Source organism: Natrix helvetica, assembly GCF_964273705.1.
Source record: "Natrix helvetica genome assembly, chromosome: 14".
NCBI lineage: Eukaryota > Metazoa > Chordata > Lepidosauria > Squamata > Natricidae > Natrix > Natrix helvetica.
Window position 1 is genome coordinate 6,353,237 of NC_138564.1, and position 12,169 is coordinate 6,365,405.

General features: G+C 45.2%; 1 protein-coding gene across 1 annotated transcript in view; it reads right to left on the minus strand.

Moving 5' to 3' along the window:
• Positions 1-1,688: 1,688 nt before the first annotated feature.
• Positions 1,689-12,169, minus strand: part of LOC309399061 (polypeptide N-acetylgalactosaminyltransferase 9-like) — a gene marked incomplete at its 3' end in the record, with an annotated part of 67,082 nt that continues 56,601 nt past the window's right edge. Inside the window, exons 3-6 of the mRNA XM_081966526.1 lie at positions 10,096-10,262; positions 8,237-8,411; positions 2,612-2,809; positions 1,689-1,797 (exon numbers count right to left, since the gene is read on the minus strand). Coding sequence (XP_081822652.1) covers positions 1,689-1,797; positions 2,612-2,809; positions 8,237-8,411; positions 10,096-10,262 — 649 coding nt within the window. The remainder of the gene's footprint in view (positions 1,798-2,611; positions 2,810-8,236; positions 8,412-10,095; positions 10,263-12,169) is intronic.

Sequence of the window (12,169 nt, forward strand, 5' to 3'; positions counted from 1 at the left end):
AAGAAAAAAAAAAGGAAAGTCCCGTTGCCTCCTGAAAGAAAGCACCTTGGGGACAACAGGACGGAGAATCTCTACAAACTTTTAGCTATGCAATTTGGGATGAACTCCCTCTGAATGGTGTGGGGGCAGGAATGGATTTCCAGAGGGGGAAAAAAATTGCAGACTACAGGAACCATTTGCACCACTCAGGTGACCCTGAGGACAGAGATAAACCTCCAAGTGGCCTCAATGACCTTCTAAAAAGATGCAAATAACCAGCTGCCTGCAAGGAATATAAATCCTTCCATTCTCCACCATCCAGCCAAAGCTGAAGAATCTTCTTGGATGAGAAGCGAAAGGTCTTCAAAGAAAAAATCAGAAAGTTCAGTTGCCTCTTGGAAAAAAAAAAGCGCCTTTGGGCTGACATCCATCATTTAATGACCAAAGTTACAACAGCACTGAATAAAAGTGACTTATGATCGATCAATGGAAAACAGTCGATTTCCTGCATGAACAATTGTCCAGTTCTACGGTAATTATAGATTAGGGATCCCAATATTCTTCTCCTTGAGATGTAAACTTTGGATGCACTTTCCATACTTCATAGAGGACATTGTCTTCCACCACTGGGGCATCTAGAAACCTGAGTCTGCCCATGAAGTCATAGAGAGAGGAGGTGTTGTGGCCTGTTAGCAGCCAGTGGAGCTGGTAGCAGATTCGGACAGTGAGGAGGTCGGGGAGGAAGATGGGCCAGTCCTGGAGTCTGGGGAAGGCTCTGATGAGGGCTCTGTGTCAGAGGCAGAGAGCGGGACAGAGCCATCCACCAGTTATCAGCTGCCTTCAGAATCAGACGTCAGTGAGGCAGACGAACAGCTGGAGCCTGTTCCCAGTGTGCACATGCGCAGAGTTGCCAGAGGAAGGGAAGAGCTAAAGAACAGGAGTCAACTTGGGAGTAAGGCCACAGGAGGACGATGAATTTCCCCTCCCAGATGTAATAAAAGAGGAGCGAAAGGGGAGGGGAGTTTGCAGGAGACCATTAGTTTGCTTAATTGGTTTGTGACTCTCCAAGACTCCTTGCCAAGTTTTGCAGATATCAGCCTGGCAGCTCTCCAAGCCAGAGAAGGTCTGTGACTGTAAATCCTCCCTTGAAAGACTTTGCTGGATGTGAAGGAGCGGAATTCACAGTCAATTAATAAAAAGGCTTTTTGTCGGGACAAGGAGTTTGCTTCAGGCTCTTCTTGGGAAGCCTCGGTCAGAACAGGAGGAAGACTGATTAGTTGGCTTCTGGTCTTTGTCTCCTGAGCCATTCATTGTTGGAGGTGGTTGCTGCTTTTGGTGTTTTGCTTCAATGACCTCCATGAAGTGGAGAAAAAGGAGATGTTGGACAGTGACAAGAGCCCTCATCAGAGCCTTCCCCCAGACTCCAGGACTCGGCCATGTTTCTCCCCAACCTCCTCACTGTCCGAATCTGCTGCCAGCTCCACTGGCTGCTGGTGGGCCACAACAGGGAGAAGCATCTCAACTAAAAGTAGCTCCCCCCCTCAATCGCTGCCCAACATCTCACCGCTCCCCTCCCCAATTGCTGGCATCGGTAACAAAAAGAGAGAGAATGCAAATCAGTGCCACGAAATAACAGCCTGCATTTTGAAAGGGTGGGAGGAGAGATACCGCAGGTGAAGGTTTATCAAGGAACATTAAGACTTCCTGAGCTACTCCTTGCCTACATACCGAGGCTCACAAAGAGTCAGGAGGGTAGCTGATAAGGACCGAGGACCGCTGGTTGGTAAATAAAGTTCACCAAATGCCATTTGGGTCCCTCTGTTTGGCAGAGATAAGAGGAAAGGGTATTATTTGCATCCTTTAGGAAGATTTGCCAGGTTGAAGGGGTGGGGGAGCTGGCGGCTTTGAGAAAGGGGGAAACAAAGCAGGCCCCCGTTACGGATGGAAAACGTGCCCTAGTAGTAGAGAGTAGAGCAGTAGAGAAAACTGGAGGAGATTATCAAGGATCTAAATGGATTTTTGGCTTCGTTTACACACACACACACCCCTCGCTGCAAACCATGCTTTCCGAAATCTAGGATAAGTCGTCTTCGTATCCCTGAACAGCGATAAAGCCACAGGACAGAGGAAAGAAAAACTGAAGGTTGAGAGGAGACCGAGAGTTACAGCAGGGGCTCTTCCTGCATCTATCACTCGGATGGCCTCTGAGTAGGAGAAGATGCCGTGGATGGAAACATCTCAAGGAGAGATCCAACCTAGAAGTGAGGAGGAATTTCTTGACAGGTCGAGCAATGAATCCGCGGAGCTGGTTGCCTCCAAATGTTGTTGGAGGTTTTAAAGAAGAGATTTGGCAATCGTTTGTCTGAAATGGCATAGGGCAGTGATGGCTAACCTTTTCCCCCACGGGTGCCACACACCCTCCCACACACTTCAACCAATAGTTAAACTCAGATTGATAGCTGAAATCAAGAGGGTCACTTGGTTTAAGACCAACCAATAGTTAAGCTCAAAAAGACAGATGACCCTGAGGGCCACTTCATTTCCATGACCCACCACATCATCTCTCACAGACCCCAGTTTTGAGAAGCACCCAGGAACGGCCACCAAACTATCCTTTTTTGCAGGGAATCACCTGATTGGTGCGGATTCATCTCCTCTGTCCAGCCAGTCCTGTGGTGGGATGATGTACATGCACCAAAGACCCCAATTGTAGCCATGGGCCGCGTTGGCATACTGTTGCACTTCAAAAGTATTGTACTTGATGTTGTCTATAGCAGGTAAGACAATCCGTTTGCGGTCCTCTTTAATCCGTGTCAGGGCTGGCTCCACCCTATAAAACAATTGAGATGGGTTATTTATTCATTTGGACAATAGTTAGTGAGTTTTGAGGCTAACCAGCTTTTTGGACTTTTTGTGGCTTGAAAGTAAAGGTAACGGTTCCCCTTGCACATATGTGCTAGTCATTCCCGACTTTAGGGAACGGTGCTCATCTCTGTTTCAAAGCCGAAGAGCCAGCGCTGTCCGAAGATGTCTATGTGGACATGTGACCGGCATGACTCAATGCCAGAGGCGCACAGAACGCTGTTCCCTTCCCACCAAAGGTGGTTCCGATTTTTCTACTTGCATTCTTTATGTGCTTTCAAACTGCTAGGTTGGCAGAAGCTGGGACAAGTAACAGGAGCTCACTCCGTTACGCTGCACTAGGGATTCGAACCGCTGAACTGCCAACCTTTCTGATCGATAAGCTAGGCGTCTTAGCCACTGAGCCACTTCATCCCTAGAGTGGCTTTATTTTATTTAAAAATAAATAAATTAAGAGATAGCTCATAGGTCTCCAGATTGTCTATATAACAATCAAAACATCCTACAGGGCTTCATATATCAGCTTGCTGAAGGTCTGGGAGAACAGCCAAGTTTTCTTAATATCTCCATTTTATTGTTAGGTATGTATGAAAGAAATCTATTATGTATAGTGGGAGAATCAGGGATAGGTCATACAACAGGGACAGATAACTAAACTGAAATATCATAACGTTAATTTGTTCCAAGAAGATGCCTTCTCATTTTGTAGTTATTTTCCACTCTAAACTCACATTTATAGATCGAACATTAATTTGAAAGCACTTGGTTGATCCATTCAAGCCATGAAAAAAAAATAGTGGAGATATTAAACAATATACTGAATGAAAACAGGCAAGATTTTAATGACTCTTTTTTTAAAAAAGACATTTTCAGGGAAGGGAGGCAGATGGATCTCTGGGGATTAGGTGGTTCCAGAAGACAAGCACAGGGATAGAGGAAGATGCTTAAGATGACACTACAGGTAATTCTCATCCAGTGACTTTCTCTTTTAATGACTTTGAAACTGAAGCTCCTGTTTCATCCCTTAACTCTCCAGAAGCCCACTGGACAGACTCTGCTTTTGAAACCAAGTCCTCAAGCTGCCATCTGTCAAAAATGATGTAGGGTCTCCTGCTTGGGCAGGGGGTTGGACTAGATGACCTACAAGGTCCCTTCCAACTCAGTTAATCTGTTAAGCCATTAGAAGTTACTACGTATATCTATGCAGTTTGAGAATGGGAGGCAATAAATTCTTCTTTTGATGTTCTCCACCAATCCACATTCTACAATTTAGAGCAGACAGGAATTATGAAGATCTTCTGTATTCTTTTTCTTCTTCTCATCCTTCCTATTACCTATCTCCTTTTCTACATACGACTATAACCTTGTTGCTTGTATCTTTACGGTTTATATTGTTTTATTTAGTTTCCTAGTATTGTTTTTGATTGCTTCTTTAGTATCCTCTGACTATCAATGCGTTGTATCTTATGATTCATGATGAATATATTTATGATGATTATGATCATGATTTATTTATCACCTATGTCTTTTATGTACAATGAGAGCTTATGCACACTTGGCCAATAAATAATTCTACTCTACTCTACTCTACTCTACTCTACTCTACTCTACTCTACTCTACTCTACTCTACTCTACTCTACTCTACTCTACTCTACTCCATTCCATTCCACTCCAATCCATTCCAAAACATTCCTTTTGCTTCTACTTTTCTCATTCTTATCCTCCCTCTTCTTCCCCTCCTCATCCTCCTCTTCCTCCCCCATTCTCTTCTCTTCTCTTCCTATTCCTATTCCTATTCTATTTTATTTTCTATATATTCCATTCCATTCTAAACCTATTTTATTGTATTCCATTCCAATTCCAATTCCTATTCCTATTCCTATTCCTATTCTATTTCTATTTGTATTCCTATTCTATTCCTATTCTATTCCTATTCTATTCTATGTGTTTTCATATTTCTATTCTAATTTATTCCATTCCATTCCAATCCATTCCAATCCATTCCTTTTGAGTCTACTTTTCTCATACTTATCCTCCCTCTTCTTCACCACCACCTCCTCCTCCTCCTCCATTCTCTTCTCTTCTCTTCTATTTTATTCTCTTCTTTTCTGTTATATTTTCATATTTCTATTCTATTCTACTTTATTCCATTCCATTCCAATCCATTCCAAAACATTCCTTTTGCTTCTACTTTTCTCATTCTTATCCTCCCTCTTCTTCCCCACCTCCTCCTCCCCCCATTCTCTTATCTTCCGTTCCGTTCTGTTCCGTTCCATTCCGTTCCATTCCAATTCCATTCCGTTCCATTCCATTCCAATTCCATTCCATTCCATTCCAATTCCTATCCTATCCTATTCTATTTTTTTCATATTTCTCTCCTCTCCTCTCCTATCAACCCTCTTCTCCTAGTTCTACCAACAATGAACATGTCTTCACCTGTGCTCCGTGCAACGTGTACAGGAACAGACCCACATACAAACACAAAATCACAGCTGCTTCCCATCTTGACTAGACTATCACAACCCCGAATCCTAAAGCAATTGACGCTGGGGGGGAGGGGGAGGGAAGGAGAGCTCTTCACTCCTGCAATTCTTGTGATCTTTGGGTGCAGTGAGGAGAGAAGTCACCTTGGGCTCCTTAATTACCAAGTGACAGCTCCCTGAAGGAAAAAGCCACAGGCAGTTGTCAAAATTGCCAGAGAGAAGAAGACGAATGCCTGATATCATTATTGCAGAAATACGGTTCCGAGTCTTGCCGCTAAGGGGATCAATGGGCAGGCATCCACCGTGATGGGCACCTACCCTGCCCGGCTCAGCTGATTTGCATGGAACAGAGGCCCCAAAGACACGGCAGCAGGAAGGAGGAGCTTTGACCTCCAAACTCCATGGCCTTCATGGAAGCTGGACGGTTAGCCTTTTCTCAGAACAAAGCTACCCAACTCTCAAGGCAGTTATCCAATTAGACAATGACCTGGACACGTTTTCTCATTGAAAACCACCCCCTGATCCACTTCTTCTTCTCCTCCTCCTCCTCCCCCTCCCCCTCCCCCTCCCCCTCCCCCTCCTCCTCCTCCTCCTCCTCCTCCTCCTCCAGGGATGCTTTCCCATGGAGTTCCCTGAAATTTATGTCCACATTTTTTTGGAAGAAGTTTTTCTTTCTTTCCTCTCTCCTTCCTTCCTTCCGCCTCCCCTCTCTTTTTCCTTTCTTTCTTCGCTCTCTCTTTTTCCTTCCTTCCATCCCTACCTCCCTTCCTTCTTCCCTCTCCCTCTCATTTATTTCTCCTTCCTTTCTTCCACCTCCTCTCTTTTTCCTTCCTTCCTTTTCTCTCTCTCTCTTTTCTTCCTTCCTTCCCTTCCTTCTTCCCTCTCCCTCCCATTACTTTCGCCTCCCTTCCTCCTCCCCTCTCTTTCTTTCCTTCCTTTCTTCTCTTTTTTCCTTCCTTCTCTACCTTCCTTCCTTCTTCCCTCTCCCTCCCATTTCTTTCTCCTCCCACCCTTCCTTCCTCCTCCCCTCTTTTTCCTTCCTTCCTTCTCTCTCTATCTCTCCTTCCTTTTGTCTTCCCTTTCCCTCCCACTTTCTCTGCCCACCCTTCCTTCCTCCCTCCCTCCCTTCCTTCCTTCCTTCCTCCTCTTTTTACTTCTGTCCATATCTCTCTTTCTTTCTTTCCCTTCCTTCCTTCTTCCCTCTCCCTCCTATTTCTTTCTCTCTCCTTCCTTCCTCCCCCCTTTTTTCCTTCTTTCCTTTGTTCTATCTCTCTCTTCCCTTCCCTTCCTTCCTCCCTTCCTCCTTTCATTCCATTTCCGGAGTGTCATTTGGGAAGATTTGGAGACGGGAATACAACACTTGGTTTGAGGACACATTCAAGCTGGCCCTCTTTGATCCATGCTGTAGCCATTGCTCATAACATGTTGGGAACACGAGGTCGCTACTTTGGGATGGATAGATCTCTGAACCCCTTCTTTGAAATGTTTCTGACTGCAAAGGGAAGCTGGGTGTAGCATCAGCCAACAGCCACGGACAAGTTCAGCTCGATTTTCATTTCAATATCAAGCCCTTCCCAGCCGTGAATGGCCATGCAGATGTTGCCTGCTGAGACAATCAAGATTAAAATAAAAAAAGACCTGGTCCTCTATCACAAGATGAATCGTGCATGGCCGGCAGAGTTGTCATCCTGAATACCGCTGGGCCATTCCCTTTCTGTCTCTTACTATAAGCGTAGCTCTCTAAGGCCAGAAAGAGCCTCCTTCCCTCCACATGCTTTCCATAGCTCCAGAGCAACACCATAAATATTCCCCTCCCGTTTATGCGGTTTCCAATAAAAAAAGAAAAGAAAAGAAAGGCATCTGGTTCACTAGAAGGAGAAGAGGAATCTATGCTCTGTACGGGCAGTCCTCAACTTACAACGGTTTGCTTAGTGACCGTTTGAAGTTACAACGGCCCTGAAAAAAGTGACAGGATCGCTTTTCAAGCCTACAACCGTTATAGCATCCCCGTGGTTAGAATAGAATTGAAAATATGGAATGGAGAATGGAATGGAATGGAATGGAATGGAATAGAATAGAAAATATGAAATGGAGAATGGAATGGAATGGAATAGAATAGAATAGAATAGAAAATATGGAATTGAGAATGGAATAGAATACAATAGAATAGAACAGAAAATAAAATATGAAATGGAGAATGGAATGGAGTAGAATAGAATAGAATAGAAAATATGGAACGGAGAATGGAATGGAGTAGAATAGAATAGAATAGAAAACATGGAACGGAGAATGGAATGGAGTAGAATAGAATAGAATAGAAAATATGAAATGGAGAATGGAATGGAGTAGAATAGAATAGAATAGAAAATATGGAATGGAGAATGGAATGGAATGGAATAGAAAATGAAAAAAAATAAAACACTTTTTGAAAAAAGAGAAAATCTCTCTTGGTTTGTTTATCAAAGAGTTCAAATGAATTTCTTATTGAAAAATATATTTTAGTACTAAAGCTCAGTCTCAAAACCTACTTCTGAAATACATGAATGGTATTTCCTCCCTCTTAAATAAGCTTTTGGGGTGTCCTTTTTTTTTGACAACCAGAGAAGTAGGAGGAATAAAGTATATTTATACAATAAAACTGAATAGAATGACTAGTGTAAAATTTGCAAAATATAAAAAGCAGCAAGCAGAGAATAATCTATGAAATTGCAATGTGTAGCTGAAACGCTCTAAGTCAGATAACAAAGGTAGGTAAAATAAGCAACTCAAGAATATATTCTTTGGCGAAAGAGAAACGTGTGTGGCAAGAGAAATCATTGCTTTTTCTCATATACTGTATATATTTTTCCAATTCGTCTGCTTACATCAGATGGAAATTTCATAAAGCTTTCCAATTAGCACAATGTCTTACCAGCCGGTGTTGAATTCAACGTGAGCGTCGAAAAAACCAACAATTGGAGACGTCGAAGCTTTCCATCCTTGGATCCTTGCACGGATCAACCCTTCTCGTTTATTATTGCGAACTATTTTCACCAAACCCGGGTATCTTTTGTGGACATATTGGTCCAAATTAAACTTCAGCTCAACTGCAGATAGGAAAAGAGACAACTGTCAGCTCGTAAAGCATCCCTCGCCTGCTCTCGAGTTGCCATAGAGAAGGGGGATGGAAAACTGACAAAGCAGTTAGGGCAGCCACAAACAGAAGCACATTCCAGGCATATCTTTCTCAAGGCTGTCTCCCAGAGTTACCCACAGCGGGTGGAGGGGAGTGATCTCTACAGCCTGCAAAAGTGCTCCGTTGGAGAATGTGATTTATGACACACTCTGGGAGGAGGGGGGAAACAGGGTCATAATTGGGCCGTAAATTACGTGGGGGTCAGAGTTGTAATAGCGTGGTGTTTGGAAGATATCGGCCTGGCAGCTCTCCAAGCCTGATAAAGGTTCTGTCATTGTGAAATCTCTTGAAAGACTGTTGGCCGGGACTTTGCTGAAGAGGAATTCCCTTTCACCTAAACAAAGGAGGTTTTATCAGGATGAGGAGTCGGCAGCCTAGTCCGAACATCTTTTGCAAACCTTCTGACAAGCGAAGTCAATGGGGAAACCAGATTCACTTAACAGCTGTTGCCAACTTAACAACTGCAGTGGTTCGCTTTATAGCTGTGTTGAGAACGGTCGTCAAATGGGGCAAAACCCAACTTAGCAAATGTCTCACTCAGCCGCAGAAACTCTGGACTCGATTGCGGCGGTAAATTGGGGACTATTAGGGCAAAGAAATCAGCAGGAACATTCTCCATCCCACCCCAAGGGTCTAGGACAGTGATAGCAAACCTTTTTTGGCTGCCGTGCCAAAAGCGGGGGGGGGGAGCACAGGGGAGGGGTCGTGTGCCAGTGTGCCACACCCATAGTGCTATGCGTGCGCCCCTCCAGCATGCACACATCTGCGCGATCAGCAACACCCCCCTGCTTTTGCTGTGGTTTTTTCACCTTCCTAGGAGCCTGGGGAAGGTGAAAACAGCCTCCCCTGCCCCCCTGGATGCCCTCTGGAGGTTTCAGCAGCTTCCCTGAAGCCTCCAGAGGGCAAAAAGCGGACCTAAGGGGAACCTGGAAGTTTGGGAATGGTGACTTCCGGTTTGTCCGTAGAGCCGATGTCGAAAAACAGCCTCAAAAGAAGGCCGAAGTCAGCTGGCCAGTGCGTGCATGCGTGCTGGCCAGCTGACAGGGCAACTTCGCGTGCCCTGACAAATGGCTATAGATTCGCCATCATGGGTCTAGGACCTTTTGTCTCCTACCCTTGGCCGCCTCTCCTTCTCCGCCAGAGTTTTTCCTCGGGCAATTCTCCTCTGACTTTTCCATTCCTTCTCCTAACAAGCGTTTGGCTTTCCTAAAGCCATTTGGGTGCAAACGCCTTCTCCCAAACCCTGTGATTGAGAGCTAGGCGATTGGTTGGCGGGGAACTGTCCCAGGCGGCAAAAAAAACAACAACCCAGGATGAACCTTCCTTCGGCAAATGGGCAGCACCGAAGCGGGTGGGACGGAGGGGCTGCAGCCCATTGCCGAGGGCAAATGGATGGGGGCTTGTCAGCCGAGGAGAAAAGTCAGAGGAGAATTGCCCGAGGAGAAATGCTGGCGGAGAAGGAGGGGCGGCCAAGGAGACGAAAGGCCCCATTCCACACCCCAAGCGGCGTTTTCTCAGAACTGGGCAAGGCAAGTTCAACAGAGTCAGGAACACGAACCAGCGAGCTGGCGGTGTGAACGCTTGTGAACAGTTACCGTTGTCGCTGTTGTCGTCCACCAGAATTACCTCCTTGAGCAAGTGGGACGGCGTGTGATTCACAACGCTGTGTACGGAGCGTAGGATGACTGACAGGGCTTCGTTGACAAAAATAAAGACCACCGAGATTTGGGAAAGGTCTTCAGGATAGGACATCTGTCTGCACCTGCAGAGAATTAAAGAGAGGTCTCGGAATGCAACGGGCGCAAAAAATATTGAATAATAAAATATTTCGTTTTAAATCATATGCCAGGCCTGCAGCCACCTTTTCTTTTGGATCTCCGGCCTGCCACACTTTCTATTATTCTATTTTCTATTGTGGGAAAATGGGAGGGGGGAATTGTACAGAGTTAGATGCGATGTAGCCATAACAACATTCTTTCTAGAAAGCCAAGGTGACCCTTTGTCTTTGCACCTCAGCACCTGACCGGAACTGGATGGGTGAAACTGCCAGCATGATCATGTGTTGTTGAGATGGCTGTGAAACAGGGGTTGACTTGGGAGCAAGGCCACAGGTGGACGATGAAGGGCCTCTCCCCGAGGAAATAAAAGAGGAGCGAAAGGGGAGTGGAGTTTGCAGGAGACAATTAGTTTGCTTAATTTGTTCGTGACTCTCTGAGACTCTTAGCCAAGTTTTGCAACTATCGGCCTGGCAGCTCTCCAAGCCAGATAAGGTCTGTGACTGTAAATCCTCCCTTGAAAGACTTTTCTGGATATGAATGAGCAGAATTCACAGTCAATTAATAAAAGGGACAAGAAGTTTGCTTCAGGCTCTTGGGAAGCCTCAGTCAGAACATTTCCATCCCAGCTATCGCAGACATCTGCTCTTCCGAAAGAAGTCATTCTCCCTTCAGATATTGGCTGATGATCCTTCCGATTGCAAGGCAGAGGTCAAAGGATCAATCCATTCGTGAGAATAAATAGCCCTCAGGCGTAAAACGGGAACGTGCAACCCCTGGCCGGGATTGTGACAGTTTAATAGACCAGGTGAGTTTTTTGATCGGATTCATCAAGGCCCCTTTTGACATTTCCTGCCACGCACACCTCATGAAAGTCAGACTCCGGCTCTTGCCCTTGCACAGAAATTAACATTAAAAATAACCGACACGCTCTCACAGGCAATTCCAGAGCCCAATTACCATAGCAATTACAGAGCCTGTTCTCTAAAATACGGCTAATGATCCCCGGGGAAATGACTTTCTTTCCTCTTGTCAAATTCACTGACCTCCTCGCTCAACACTTCAACATAATGATCATGGGTTTTTTTCCCCACTTAAAAAAAAAACTATTAGGTACTTCTCTTTGGGGGTGGGAAAAGAGCAAGGTATGCAGGGGTGGGCTTCAAAAAATTCAGAAGGGGGAGCGCCATCCCGAAAATACACCAGATTGAAGAGGAAGCTATCTAAAGAGAACGGAAAGAGGGAATGGAGAGAGGAGTAGAGGAGTAGAGGGAAAGGTAGGAAGAGGAAAGGAGAAAGGAGAGGGAAAGAAGAAAGGGAAAAGGAGAGGAAGAAATGGAGGGGAAGTAAGAGAAGGAGAGAGGGTAGGAAAAGGGAGAAGAAGGGAAGAATGGGGGAAGAAGGGGAAGGCAAGAAGGGAAAGGAGGAAAGAAGAAAGGAGAGGAGAGAAGAAGAGGAAGGAAGGAAGGAAGGAAGGAAGGAAGGAAGGAAGGAAGGAAGGAAGGAATTTAGGGTTGTTGTAAAATAAGATGGGTGTATGGGATGGTGGAAAAGCAATCTCGATTATATTTTTAACTTTAGGGGGGGGAAATTGTTATCAATGTCAAAAGGTAACACATATTACTAATAATAGTTATGAGATTGTATACTTGTGAATGTATGTATGAGAAATAAAAATAAAATACGTTTTTCAAAAACAAAATTCAGCAAGGAGTTCTCTGCCTGGCTGCTAGATGGGCGTGGCCTAGTCGGCCTCCTTTGCCCTCCATGGGCTCTGGAGGCTTTTTTTTGAGCCTCCGGGAGGGCGAAAACGGCCTCCCCCAGGTTCTGGAGGGCCCCTGAAGGCTGGAAATGGGCCTTCCCAAACTTCCAGTGTTTTTCACCCTCCCTGAAC